General features: G+C 39.8%; 1 protein-coding gene across 1 annotated transcript in view; it reads right to left on the bottom strand.

The window, feature by feature from the left end:
- LOC147712037 (VPS10 domain-containing receptor SorCS1-like) overlaps window positions 1-15884 on the bottom strand; it is a 2945658-nt gene that overhangs the window by 1253378 nt on the left and 1676396 nt on the right. Inside the window, exon 5 of the mRNA XM_086922756.1 lies at window positions 8724-8797. Coding sequence (XP_086778882.1) covers window positions 8724-8797 — 74 coding nt within the window. The remainder of the gene's footprint in view (window positions 1-8723; window positions 8798-15884) is intronic.

The following is a 15884-nucleotide window of genomic DNA, read 5'->3' on the forward strand; positions in this document are numbered from 1 at the left end:
TTTCAAAGTGCATGTTTCAGTCTGCATGTCAGAATTTTTTTAATGAAATAGAAGATGATTTGAGAAGTCACAAAAAATGATCCCTAATTTTTCTTTCTGAAGCACTAATCATACTTTCTATGGCAAAATATACTCTCTCATTTTGTTCCCTTTTAAATTAAATGTTTTAATAGTAACCACTTTATTCCAATCAAGATGGCTTCAGGTGTGCCATACCTTTGTAATAAGTAGGACTGTTAGCGCTCTAGTTGTTCTTTAGAACACTCTGGGACATTCTGTCATTGGGCTATACTTGGGCTACATCTGGGTGATATTTGGGCTACATTTGGGCTCTTTTGTCTCTGGTGGCCATCTTGGGAGACTGCATGTCAGAATTTTTTAATGAAATAGAAGAGGATTTGAGAAGTCACTCAAAATGTGCCCTAATTTCTCTGTCTGCAGCACTAATAATACTTTCTATGGCATAATATACCCTCTCATTGTGTTCCTTTTTAAATTAAATGTTTTAAGAGTTACCACTTTATTCCCATCACGATGGCTTCAGGTGTGCTATACCTTTGTAATTAGTAGGACTGTTAGCGCTCTAGTTGTTCTTTAGAAAACTCTAGGAGGCTGCAGTAGAACACAAAGGAATCAACTGACAGTCTCTGTCCTTGTTGGATGTACATGTTTTACTGAGAATGTCAGACTTCATTCTCACATGACTGAGAAAGATAATGTGAATTTACAGAAAATATGCTTTCAGTTTAGCTTATAGATCCCCTTCCAAACCACTGTGGGAAAATCATGAGATATTAGTTTTCTTTCAAACATGATTCATGATATCACAGCAGAAGGCTTTTTCACATGGTAAAATCACCTTAGAACACACCACAATTCCTAAAATGAGTATGGTACCATCAACAAATGATTTATAATGTAACTAAAGTCCTAAAATCCTCTATTAACTACAATGCTTTTTAATGAAGTGCTATCATGTATATTGGTCCCAAGATGGCTGCCAACACTTCTTGGATGAAGTGCTGACAGCCAATCAGATCAGATGTGTGGTTAGGCTCCGCCCAGATATATATATTTTTTTAACCTAAATTACTCAAAATCCACTGGAGCACATATCTCGAGACATAGCAAAGGCACATCGGGATACCAGTCCCTACAATTTTGCCAAGTTTTGTGGAAAGAATCCCCCCCAAACTTTCAGGGAAGGAGCGGAACGCAGCGAGGCAAATTTAAGGAAAATTACAGGCAGATTCCTCAACCGGGGCCAAAGTTATTCCCAATAGAATGTTGCGGATTTCCGATAGAAAACAATCCTAACTATAACTACCTACTGGCGACCGCCAGTAGGTAATACATATATATATATCTCTTTTTTCCTTTTTTGTGGGAATAGTATAATTAGGTTGGGCTGTGCCTTTGCTCATTTAGTAATAGGGAGTTGGAAATTTCGGATACAATTGACAAATGTATTTAGGAGTACCCGACGGAGTACTCTTGCAGTAGTTCTTCACTCTCCTCAAAATAACTTTGTATATCAGCCTGTTGATGAACTAGGAGCACAAACATGCACTTAGCTCTGTGCTCCTTTCTGAACTCTGACTGCACTGTAACAGGCTGTTCACAGACAATTCTTATCACTGAAATGTGTAAATAAATGTGCTTTTGACTGTTTGCAGGCTGCTGCTCCACACACCAATCTAATGATGTTATCATCCCTTTCAATTCATCGAGGCGTCATTATGTCCAGGAGTGCCGCCACGTTTTTGTTGAGCGGTTACCTCTAGAATTCGATAGTCCAAGCATGCCTGCTGTTTTCAAAAGTAATGCAATTCGACCTCACCACATTAGTCTCTGGAAGCAAAGGCTGCCAGAAGCCACATATTATGCATGTATTTATTTAGTTTGCTTATCAAGCTCAGTACTATGTAGCGAAAGAAGCCTTAGGGTGTTGAACAAAAACCAACAAATGCACAGAGCAATACAAGACATGCATTATAAAAATACAACCGCAGCACATTTTAGCATATTTCAGGCTGAAATAAATGAACATTAAAAGTTTCTGGAAGAGAGGAAAATCACGTCCTCTTGGGACTACAGAGAGCATTAGCTTCCTTTAAATGCGGTCAAAAACCAAAGAGTATTTTTAACTTAAGTGCGGCAGAGAAAGATTTGACAGATTGGTATTTCATTTTAAAACTTGAACAATAAATCAAAGTTTTGAAACTTTTCTGCTAATAAAAGTCACTACGAACAGGAGAATTTTGTGTTTTTTATTATAGAATTTCGAATTCCCAGTGTCAGTTTAGGTTGATTATTTTTGGCGTGATAGATGGCTATTTTAAATAACAACGAACATTATATCATGGGTAGATGTGAATAAATTCAGAGAAAGTAAAAGATTTATATAAACAATTCGTCAAAATCATTTATTTAACATTAAGGCCCATCTTGCTTAAATAATTCTAGGGACAGATGTTTACACACTTTTCGAAATGTCCATACCCAAGTATCACTGACAAATGTTTTTGTTACATATGCATCCCTCGACATATGCAGGAAATCAGGCTGGCTGTAATGCTCCATCTATTTCACAGTCCTTCCACATTTAAGTAGGGCCGCAAAAATCTGTATAGTCTGAATTACTCTCCACTCCCGTCCATTCAAGTGGCACTGTGTAAAACAAGTGCTTTGATTCATATAGACCATCATATCACCATCATTAGGACTATTATTACCATCAAAGGTGCTTTACACTCTTTAAAAGATGAAAATTCACAGATGGGACAAGCTGGGTTTTTCTACATGTTATACGTGTGTTTGTCTCTCTTTAAAAGATAACAGGACAAATCTTAGGAGTTCACAATCTGTTAAAGGATCACAGATCATTTTTGGAGGTGAGAAGGAAGCAAGAGTCAATGTAGACTCCAAAATACCTCTGTCAACTGGACCCGAAATGTCCAACTCCCTATAAACGTCCATCACCTCTCTACATTAAAGATAGAGGTTCATCCAGACTCGATGCTGCATTCATAAATGTACATGTAAATACTGCGCTTCCTGCTCAAAACCCCGACACCTAAACATACACCAATATTCCCTTGAAATGCAACTTAAGTTTTCTTCCTAAAACAAATCAACAACCTCGGACTGCATCTCCATAAATCAATTACAAGTGCCCTCAGCATATCTTAAGCTCACACCAAACCAATCCAGAGTTTGTACTGCTTTCATACATCAAATATGAATCAATTATTCAAAGATGGCTCATCAAAATTAATCTCAATGGCTTCTTCCAAAACATGACTTTCCATGCTAAATCACTTTCCTTTAATGTAGACCTTTGCCTCCTCAAATAATACACACAAAATGTCTCTTTCAAGTGATACTTTGCAGCTTCAAACGTTCAGGTGTTACTAACCAGGCCATCGTCAACACACTTTAACTGAAGCAGTACAGTCCTGTGAGAAAATGCCCCTTTTTGCGCCTTAACTTAAAAATGTTGCTGACTTTTATTGCTGAATTTTAGACTCGGCACACCTGGGCACCATTGTCCAGTTCCCAGTGTACGTGCTGTGACCCCTATAAAATTTAGAAATTAGCTAATCCCTGATTGGCATATTTAACCTACCTATAAGGCCCTAGTATATGCTGTGGATATTATACAGATATCATGAAATGTTAGTGTCACCTATCGACTACAATACTTATTGCACCATCCACTAATATAGCAAGATATAAATGGCTTCAGCCTGCCATCATAGCCTGATTGCTGCAGCTTAAACCTGAAGGTGTACCTGCCTAACTAACACTATTGACAAGAGAAAAACCTTCCATTTCAATATTAATACGTTTCACTATGTAGGCCTTCTATCCCACAAGGTAGGGAGCATGGTATGTAAAATTGGTATGTGCAGAAATCTAAAGTTACCATGTTCCAGTAGCGACAAGCCCCCAAAAGCTTCTTTCACTGTGGGAGGCTCTGTCTGGCATATGAAAAAAACTAAAGTACAGATTAAAACTTTCATTTGGGTTGGAACCAGCTAGTGTAACCAGTATTTTTAACATTTAAGACCCAATTCAATGGTGAATTGGAATTTTAGTAAATCTTAAGGAAAAGTATTTTTTAGTTACCTTTGCCCCTCCTGAAGTTCCTGGAGGCTAACTTGTGTGAGCTCCCAAGCAGCTGCAGAGACAATGCATGACCTTAACTCCTTGCATGCTCATGACGAGATCAGCTCATCATGAGGCACAGTAGCATTGTGCTCATGACGAGCTGAGCTCATCATGACCGCCGTGGCGCTCTCACGCGGGGCTAATTCCCCTGCTGTGCTGAGTGTTCCACGGAAACGGGCGTGGTCATGACGAGCTGAGCTCGTCATGACCACAGCACCACCTGCAGCCTGACGAGCTGAGCTCGTCACAAGCAATGCGGCGCCGCGTGCGGCCCCCCTCCCCCCAGCACCACAGGGGAATTAGCCCCGCGGCGAAGGGGTTAATGAGGTTTGAAAACTTCCACAGTGGAAACAATGACATGGGTGCGGAGAGGTGTTATTCTTCCCTTTGTAGGAAGACCAGTTATGTGGACCCATGAGTTTTTAGTAAACCATAAACAGTCAGTTGCATATATATGTAACTAAAATCTGAATTTTGACTCAGTGTTCTGGAAGTTGGTCAGAATCAGTTCAAACATGATAAAGTAACCCTACTGAAGAAGATCCAACTATGAGGTATAAAATTCTGTCTCTTGGAAAGGCTCAGTCCAGGTATTATGTTCCCCTACTTCTTCCATTCATTGATCGCCACTGGTTAGACCACTCAGGTTAATTATTGAAGAATTCAATATTTTAATCAAAAAATCAGTTTCTAGTAAGAGTCCAAATTATGACAAAACTAATAAATCCAGGACATTTTTAATATGGTGATCAAAATAATGTGCTAGGCAAACAAATCACTTGTATGAGAAAAAAAATCTAATGATGTGTGCTTAACACAATTTTTCTAATTTTTCACCTGCACATATTCACAACTTGATGCTGTACATTCCCTCCCAAAAAATGTTATTTTATGATTTAAATGTTTGGAGGTAACACAGCTAAACCACTTGTGTGGCAGAGCTCATGTTAGTTAATTAGTGTCATCATGTCATCTTTCGTTAGGATTGAATGTATGCCCTAAAGTCACAGAAATCCTCAACTTGTCTACTATTTTATATGACCCCTAATTATTCCCTCCAAAGGATGTAATATTTGTTATACCCATACTATGGCTATCTACACCACTCCACTGGTTCTAGCTAAGTATGCACTATTTAAATACCAGCCCATACATGGATCCATATCTTTCTAGGTCAGTAACGTGAGAATGAAGCCTTTCTGAAAATGCTTTAAGTCATACAAATCTCTAAAGGGTAAGAGGTTGATTTGAGAAAATTTATAATCCATTATTCACTGCGATTTATTTGCCAGTCATGATGAAGGTTGTAAATAGTTTTTTTTTTAAATCATACTTTTTTTTGTTTTCTAAAATACAGAAAAATGATTGCACCTTTCATCAACAGGAAGGTCAACTTAGAAATTCCCTACCTGCTGACCTGTCATAGCAGCTCATAATTCATGGCCAGGGCCACTCTGCTGATTCACTGTCTTTACCACATCAATAGTAAGCCTATCTACATTGATGTAAAAATATCATGTCATCATAAAAAGTCCTCAATGTCAACTGACATGGCATTTGCACAGTTATACACTTGGTGCCGCACAACATTATTTCATATTTGCAGTTATCAAGCACAGTGACACTACAGACACATTTTACTTTGTACATGTTGAGATTCACCCCATCACAGCGAATTGGAGCTACTGTTTCCCAAACATTCAGATGAAAAAACCCCAAACTTTAGATCACAGATAATATGGATCAAAGAGAGAAGCTGTCATCAGTTTTGTCAGACCACTGAACCACAAAGGCCAAGTGTGGGTGGTGCGGACACTGATTATTAAGCAGCAGGTAAGTGTGGCGTTTAGTGAATGTTTGCTGTGAAAAGTCTGTCACACATCAACTGGAGGATAGGGCACCTTGAACTGCAGCAAGATCATTACAGTCCATGTATGACCACTTCACCACTAAGAACAAGTGTTTCCTAGATAATATTGAAGTGAGTTGCAAAGAGCATTCACTAAGGATTAGCACCATCACGTTTACAAGTTTTGTAACAAGATGCAAGTTTCAATAGCTCATGCACATGAGAAGTTTACTACTTATGAAGTGAAAATGTGTCAATACTGCCATCGGGTTTGGGATTACTAAAGAAATTAAAAGGTTGGTACTTCAACATCTAGAGACACTTGGCAAATACAAAAACTCCATGCATCCAATGCACCTTTTTTTTAATAGAATGACAATATTAATCTTCATTCACTTTAAAGATTGTCTTGTATAACCAAAACGCCCCACTTACATTTCAGAGGTCTATACATTTAATCTTTCTACTAAAAGCCAATCTTAAATTGAGTGTTGCAAAACTGGTACAAAAAGTAAATAATGTTAAAACAGACAGTAAAAGTCAAAAAGTGTAAGTGGCCAGTTAAAAAAATGATCTTTAAGGGATATGGGTAAATTATGAAAAAACTTAAATAAATAGAATGGTAAAGATTGGTAGAGATAGGATACACTAAATAACTGCTGTTGTAAGTGAAGATATGCAAGTAAAAATATGATTGGCTTTGAGAAAGTACTTTTTTTGTATTGTCACCCCCCATTTTGTGGACTGATGCTGCTAATTTTGAAAGACTGCACACACAGGCACCACTGTCCAGTTACCAGGAATGTCCTCTAAAGCTGACAAATATGCAATTTAGGAGTTGATAAATTCTAATTTACCAATAAGGTCATAGTATATGGTGTCCGAATATGCACCAATGGCATGAAATGTTAAGTGCCACTTGTGGACTGCAACACGTTTGGTGCTACTATCCTACTCGGTTGCCAAGAAAACACAACATCAGGGTTAACGGTGTAGCCTGAGGCTGCAGCTTTTAAACCTAAAGGTGATCCTGTGAAAATATTTTTTTTGTCAGGAAAGAACCCTACTTTTAAAAATGAAATATGTTACTATGGTATGCCCACAAGTTAGGGTGCCTAGTATTTAATCGTGGTTGGGGCGCGTGGGAGAACCCATGGGGCCCCTCATTACAGCAAAGCACAGTGTGGCAGGCACCAAGGGGTGCCCGCCACAGGGTGCAAGGTTTTCAGCAACCACCCCCATTTTCAATGGGAGCCTGTTTTGCGGGTTGGGACACAGTCTCCTATTGAAGTCAGTGGAAGTTCAACCAAACAGTGTTTGGAAACATTGCAATTGGTGTGTCGGACTCCCTGAACCCGAGCTGGTCAGAACCGCTTCGGATAAGGAGTCGGTCGGAATGCTTTCTGACTGACATTGTAATGAGGCCCATAGTGTTGTCCTTGAGGTCCTGGGAGCCTAGAAAAGATATTGGAAAACTGCTCCAGAAAGTCAAAAAAGTTGGGACTTCCAAATATGTTTGTACTTTTATGACCGTCAAAGTTTCAGAGGGGACTCACAGCAACTATGCCTAATTTCAAGAGAACTTTCTTGGATACACTTCCAGGCTTGACCCATTGGGGGATTTTGAGCTCCCAAAAAACACCAAGACCGAAGAAAAATTCTTGACTGGGTAAAGTGGCAAAAAGTATTTATCTGATTAGAAGACTTTGATGGGTGTGAACATTACATTTTCCCACTTCAAGCTTTTCCCTCCAAAATCAATGGCTTCAGCTGGACCTCATCCATCGGCTATCTGACTTTTAGAGCACTTCACCAGATAAAGCCTTAAAACTTGCCCCGCTGGACAATTTCGACTTACACTAAAAAGACTGTATCATAAGGTTAAAGATTTGACCAGGATGACCCTCTTTGGGCATCCGAATACCTCTCCACTGTGGTTGGCCAGAGATTGCACCTAGATCTTGACCAAACATGAACAATGACTTCTGATAGGCACTTTTTCTTGTTCTTGTTGCAAGTCCTCTTGGTGCGTTATTTCTAATTCAATTTGTATATATTTTTAGAAATTGGAGTTGGGGTTTTTATTGTTTTGTATATTGACATCTTAATTGCTTAGGCATTGCTTAACACTTTACACATTCTTCCTTATATAGAGCCTGTCTTCTCTGTGATATAGCCATGAGGGTTATTTATAGAACTTAAGTGTTTACCTCACCAGATTCTGGACGTATTACTTCCTTCCTACCTGATGATCCATTTTCTTATGGACTAATAAAACTAGTTAGCTATATGCACTGCTGCGCAGGTACTATGTGTAGTGATAGAGGGATTATGAGGATGGAGATACAAGGAAGTTAGAGATGTTGCAGTTAGGTGAAATTGTTTCTGAAGCAGCATATTCTCTAGGAATGATATGAAGAGGGGAAAAGGGTCTCTTTCCTATGTACAAGAAGTGTGTTTGAATTTGTGGGCGTTACCAGAGAAGGATCTCTTAATGAAAATCCCTGTGTGTCTTGATGGTGATGGGTGACTGCTAGAACAAAAGCACCTATCAAAACTACTTTTCAGTTGACTGATATGTAAAATATATTTATACACAACAAAAGAATACACATATAATGAAAGTTGGACGACAACTGGTCATCTGCCTCATTGCTCCCTTTGTGAGGCTTTTAAAATTAAAACATCAATTATCACTTACCAATAAAATCTGTTTGGCGCCACTGCTTCACTGAGAAGCTGCCACCTTCTTCCAAATTCCATAGAACTGTATAGCTGAAAACAGAAAAAATAGATATGTATTACGCTCCCAGCAATATTTAAATAGTTTCCATAAATAAAATATGCATAATCCACTCTCTGTTCATGAAGGTGCGGTGTATGAGGCATGATGCACCTGAAACAGATACCGGAGGGCGAATATATAACTCTTTGGCATGTGTGTATAAAAATAACAGAAAGTTTGCGAAAGCCTAATTGAAATATGTAAAGTGTAGGACGAATGAATATTTTAAATAGTCAAACCTACTGTAGATCAATAGACTTTCCCCGTATGCAGGACAATTTATCTAAAATCACGAAGGCTTACATTAGTGGGCGAGTTCAATATTTAAATTAAGACAGATTGACATTTACAAGATATATTGAACATGCACGAGAATCTGATACCCGAAACCAATCACCCCCATCAGGGCACAGAGAAATCTCTGCATACATAAAATTACCAGACTTGTATATCAAATGCTGTATACTCTAGCATCCTTCTAGGGGACCATCCTACAGCTTGTGCTACACATGTCATCATCTGAGTTTGTTTTATTAATGTTCAATTTCGACATGTCAGCCTAACAAGGAGAGGCTAGCACAGCATGTGAATGTGGAGTGGTCATCCTTTAACAGCACACGCAAATGTTGGATATGATTTATGAGTGCCTAGTAGTGCTCTTCTGTAGGAGAGGTGTATGTAGTTCATGTGTGGTAGAGTACAACAAACATGTACCCAGTCAGCCATGCCAAGTTGCCTAAGTACGATACCAGATCACGTTTTTTGGGGGGGGATTCTAGAACTTTGTGTTTTTTAAATCCCATTATGAAGCCAGTTCTTCAAATCCCAAAATGCAATGAAAAAAACTAGAGCTCTCCTGCATATCTCGTCCAGTCAGAGAAGAGCAGATATAAAGCTGCGCAATAATGGAGGGAAGGGCAGCACTGACACAGGTCTTATAAGCGCAACCGGTACCAGACAGGCAAAAGCAGGTACAGCATTGCCAAATACAAAGGAGATGAAGCAAATACAGCAGATCTAGATCTAGCGAGCAATGAGATGTCTCTCCTGGAGATCCTCTTCTAGCAAACAACAGCATGTACACTACCTTACAACTAGTCCTCGAGTGCTGCTTAACCCAGAAATAGTACCCAAAGCCCCTCAGATCCGAGTACCCAACTAGGAGGTCAACTATTAGAAGCCAGCACTGCGGCCGTCTTCACACACTTGACTTAGTCCACAGCAGCCTATCCCACCATCACACCACCACACATATGAATAGCACTTTGCCGACCCCCACCCTCTGCCACAGCAGGAAGTACACCAATTGAAACATAGCAATTGCTACCATGAGCAGCTACACCCACTAGTGAGATGTCACTGTCCTCGAATGTGCCCTCAGGGCGAGGGAAACCTCGCCCAGGACATGTGAAAGAGGATCCCATCGCTCCACCTGCTCATCCCACAAAAAAACACAAATAGCAAGCACTTCTTTTTGATCTGCTCCTCAATGTCCATTTTCTTGATTCTACTTGAAGTCGGTGCATTGCTCTTAGCACCCTTCAGCAAGGTCACTTAATTAGTCTGATGACCTTATAAGGTCAGTATTACTTAATAAACCTACAGACCTCCACAGTGTTCACGCCAACAGCATGTTGAACACGTAAAAGACACCTAAACTCCTACCATCCTCTTGTCTAGTGGATGAAAAATGGTGACAGCACACCAGCAATTTGCTTACAACTGAAATAGTGCTGAAGAGGTAGCCGCTGGGTCTGTGCCCTCTCCCCTTTTACTCACATAATTTGCGTACAGAGGAAGGACACGAGTTAGAGGTTGCAATCATATTTGACATTTACCTACATATCCATATTGAGACCCACATGCATGCAAAATGCAGTGATACTGGATCTATATTTGGTGTGAAGTGATTTTCTTAAGAACGGTTAAATTCACTGGAGAGAAATAACTGATCGTTGTAATAAATATGCTACATGTATTATCTCCAAGTTCAATTGTGTATCCCAACTTGTATTATACGTGTGTCATCAGCAAATATGGTTTTGACAACCCCAAAGCACAGAATGAAATAGACCACTACCTACAATGTGTAATCACTCCTTCATTACATTGGTACCTCACTACTACCTACATGCCTCACCATACATGTGATGAGTTGGAATGCTGTGGCCAAGGCTAGAATGGTAACGATTGGTTAGTGGTCCAATAATGGGGTTTGGTACCTAGCCGAGGGCTCACTTTTATAATTTCTTTACCATCTCTTTTATAGTTTGGAGGATGCCGTACTGTGATGGAGACAGGATTTTGCTGCATTCTGGTGCTCATCTTTCCATTACTCCGACATGCAGAGGAGAGTCGGTATACACTTATGCAAAATCTTTTGGAGACCTTAAAGTTCAAAAGTGATGCAACTGATGGTCCATTACACATGTGATGCTAATCTGTAATGCTAGCAATCTCCTATGTAGATGAAGAGATACAGTCATATGTAGTGTGCTAGGATGTTGTTATCAAGAGATACTTGGTGCACATATTTATAGATGTTCATCGTGTGCTTCACTAGAGTTATTTTGCTAGCAATTTTTAAGCACTGAAACACATATAAAAAACACCACTGTAAAGATATTTAATGAGGGAAAACAGAAAATTACAGACAGCCTTGATTAGATGTGGTGGGTTGTAGACCAAAGTCATCTCCAGCATGCTCATGTTCAAACATCCTCACCACCAATTCCAAGGATCGGGATTCATTCTAGATAACCAGAACCATGCACCAACAACCTGGCAAGAGAAATTGCGAAAAAGTACTGCTCCGAAAGATGAGAAGGGATATCCGTCAAGTGCCCAAGAAAAATCAATTATGGCCTGGGCACCACACTGAGGCTTAAAATACTTGGTCAAGAAGCAAAATTTTGGACGGAGTCAGCACCCTTCCGTCCACAGCAGAAGCAACAGACATCTTCCAGAGCTTTCATAACATAAAGACAATATGGGGTATGGTCAAAATCGTTAACAGATCTAAAATGGTGCACTTTATCCCCAGAGACATTACGAACCATTTGTGCCGGCTTGTTACTACATCTGATCTCAGCTGCAGTAACTTCTGTGTTGGGGGTTCTGCTCCATTAATGACCCAGATCTGAAATGAATCCTCTGTCTGATCCTAGGCATAACGATAAATTTGTTTTTTAATCTAAAGCAATATGTCTTTTAACAGGCGCCTTCACTGTCATGTCCAACAGAAGATTATGCGAACACCATAACTCATTGTCATCGAGAATAGATATAAAATGTTGGATCCGAAGATACCTATAAAAACTGGTATGTGGGAGAGGGTACAGCTGCTGCAGATTCTCAAAGGAAGAAAGGAATCCATCCTCAAAAAGTTGACCCTAGGTGAAGAGACTTGCCTTCTCCCAGTTGGTGTGATAACAATCAAGGACAAAGGTGGGCAAGTTAGGGTTACAGCCCATATAAGTTAGCTTCTTAAAGGGGACAAGTTCACCAAATAATCGCTTTGTAGAGCACCAAAAATAATTAAAACGTTAAAGGTCCTAAGTCAGGGCCATCTTAACTACATATGTTGATAATCATGACAGCCGGAACTACTGAGTCCCCCAAAGGCATAAAGTCAGCAAACATGCCCCCTTGTTGCAAAGCCCCCATCCTTAAACCAGGCAAAGTCATGCAAAGAAAGAAGCAAAAAAGTAAAAACAAAGCCTTGGAAGAGAGACCCCACCATCCTCCTTGGGCTGATGAAGAAACTAAATCTTGCAACACTGTTTTCAGTAACTTCAGATAAAACTCTTCCAAAGAGCATTTAACCTGGTAAAGGACACACCCAGCAGAAAGATTGGGATACAGCAAAAAAAAGAAAGATACCATGGGAGAATAATCATTTTTATAAGATTAAAATGACTCATCAATCCTAAATGAAGATGTTTCCATTTGACAAAAGTATTTGCCGAACATTGGTACAGCTTCTCATAGTTGTCATCCAGAATGTCCCCATCTGAAGTGATAGGGTAACACCTAAATAAATGACTAACTGTACCCATCTCTTGTCACAGCCAGGAGAAATGATGTTAGATAAGACTTTCAGTGTATATTCCAGGTTTATTGTATAGCCGGATACTAGCCTGAATACTTGGGCCTTAGCAACCGCTACCTATAAGCTTTTGATCGGGGTGGGGTAATTAGAACCACCAAATCATTAGCATATGCCAAAACCTTCACCTCAAGATGATGCACCCTTAGAGGCCGGATTTCCTCAGCCAAACTCAGATGCTGAATAAAGAGTCGGATATATAAAGGAAATAGCTCAGGAGATGAAGGGCACCTCTGCCGAGTGCCTCTAGAAATAGTAATGGTATTGGAAAGAGAACCCATGCAATGAATCCTTGCTTTCAACATGCTACAGAGATGTCAAACTCTGGAGATCAAACTGAAGCCCAGACCAGTGGTCTTCATGACACCCTAATAGAAGGGCCAGGGTCAAATGCCTTCTCAGCATCAAGAAACATCATAGTGACCAGTTCCCCCAAAACAGAGGCCATCTCTAGTCTCATTATAGCTGTATTAACATGGGATGTTGTGTCACGACCCAAAATAAATCCATGTTGATTGACATCTACTAAACTTGTAATGACAGCAGAGAGATGATTAGCTACGTTTTGTGTATAAACCATTGAATCCATTTATTAAAGGAATCGGACTGTATGACCCACAAAAATGTGGGATCCCTCCCATTTTTATGGAAAATTGCAATATTAGTCTCACTCCAGGATTCCAGAACCCAACTAGAATCTTCAAACATATTATAAAGATCCCTAAGGATCTGAGCCAGAATATGAATAAAAGTAGTATTAAATGTTACTGAGATCTGGTCAGGAACCAAAGGCTTTCCCTGTGGCTAGGGCACCAACAGCATTTTCAACTTCCAATAACTTGATGGGGACGTCTAACCCAACCTTTACCCAACACCTAATTTATTTCAACAGTGCAGTCCAATGAATTTAAGAATGTCATCATCAGATGTAACACAGTCTACTCGATAGAGGACTTGATAGAACCGCTAAAAGAAATCCCTAATGGTGGCAGTGTCACCCACAAACTTGCCATTTTTGTCCCTACTCTTCTGTATCAGATTAGTATTTGACCTTTCCTTCATTCTGAAAGAGCAAGTCCACCCTATTTCCTTGCTATGTTCGAAGCTGGACACCTGCCTTATCCAATGATTTTTAACCACCTCATGCAGAATCTGCTTCATAGGTGTCAACCATAAAGCAGCGGCCTGTCCCTGGCAATAATACCATCACCCAGATTAGACTCTAGCACACCAAGAGTCTGACGCATCTCAAATTCTACTGCCATAACAGCCTTTCGATGATGAGCCGAGATCTGCAGCATCTGACACCAGCACGAAGCCTTACAGGCATCCCAAACTACAGAGGGTGAAATGTATCTAATGTTGAACTCCAAGAAATCCCTCACATGGGAGGTCATCGAGTCAATATAACCTGCATCAAATAAAATCTTGCATTCAAAAGTACAGCCCGCACCCCAAGTGCTTCAATGAGCACAGAAATTGTATAAACAAGGATGACAATTTATGTTCCGAGATAATCCTGGGATTAAGCAACATACTAGAACTTGACAACAATGTGTTACTCATAGAAACATATTGATTCGGGATGTAGATTTATGCGAGGCCAAGTAATAAGTAAAAACCCAATTCCTAAGGTAGTTCAAATCACCATAAATCTACCAGGGCATAGGAAGAGATAAGCTGATGTAAGGCCCCTCTAAGTAGAGGTTTGCCCCAGAGGACATGCTGGAACTGTCTGATTCCAGAGGTAAAGTCTGAGATGAGTAATCCCTATGGGGGCATAATGTCACGTTAAAGTTACCACAAACAATATAAGGTGGTGCCCAAAGATGGAGCTCCTTCAATAATAGGTCTAATACCCCTGAATAATCAGTATTTGGCGCATACACTGAACAGATGGTCAAAGACATCTGGTCCTTCTGGATTGTCGCCATTGACCCACAACATCAACTATCTGATGTAACAAGGCCCATTTGCTATCCTGAGATAAGAAAGGAACCCCCTTCTGAGTGGAGTTGAAACATGACAGAGACAAAACGCTATAGCTGAGATCCTTTAACAAAGCTCCTTCGGCCTCAGTAAGGTGTGTCTCCTGGAGTCAAATAATTTGTGGCCCAAGGGTATTCAACTCTTCTTGTATAAGTTCCTTCATATGAGGTGACTTAAACCCATTGTAGTTCCTCGACACATTATGCTGGTGCTGGCCCGGCCACCTACCATCACAAGCTGCCATAGACACAGCTACCATTCCCCATACTACCCCTGATGCTTACTGTTAGTTGAAAACTATTATTTTGCCTGTTAAAACAACTAACAAATGTGATTATTTCCCCACATGCCGGATTTCTCCAGCAAACCTTTTCAAAATCCTCCCCCTCGTCACACCATGTCCCCCAAAGGCAGTCTAAGATGATCCTATCTCAAGACTATCTAGCTTGAGATTCTTGAAACATTCTTTTAAACTTGGAGATTCTCTGGCCTTCAAACTAAGAACAACTTAGTCGTGTATTAGCTTGCTCACTGTAGAGTGCTAGGATCTCTATGACGCTTTAATCATTGCAACAGTACATGTGGTGTCTAATCTATTCCAAAAAATTGTTAGCTATGCCATTAGTGCATATCACCCAGTTACTTTCGCATGGAATGAATTGGAATGTGTCATTCCATTTGTTCAAAATTGCATACTGTGTAGATTATTGACAAGTAGGATTACAAAATCTTCGCAGCATATGTATTTAAGTATGTGGGTTTGGAAAATGTTTTGAGGACTTAGCCAAATGATAGACTTTTTATGATGAAGCACCTTATGTTGAAGTTGCCAATAGTATTAATTTACTACTTTTCAGGAAAGTTTCAGATGAGAAGGCAATGAAAATATTTATTAATGTTTTCCAGAAATGTGTTGCTATATGAGAGCATGCTTTTTCTATACATTTGAAATTACTTATCAACGGTCTTGGGGCATTATA

Source organism: Lissotriton vulgaris, chromosome 5 (assembly GCF_964263255.1).
Source record: "Lissotriton vulgaris chromosome 5, aLisVul1.2, whole genome shotgun sequence".
Taxonomy (NCBI): Eukaryota; Metazoa; Chordata; class Amphibia; order Caudata; family Salamandridae; genus Lissotriton; species Lissotriton vulgaris.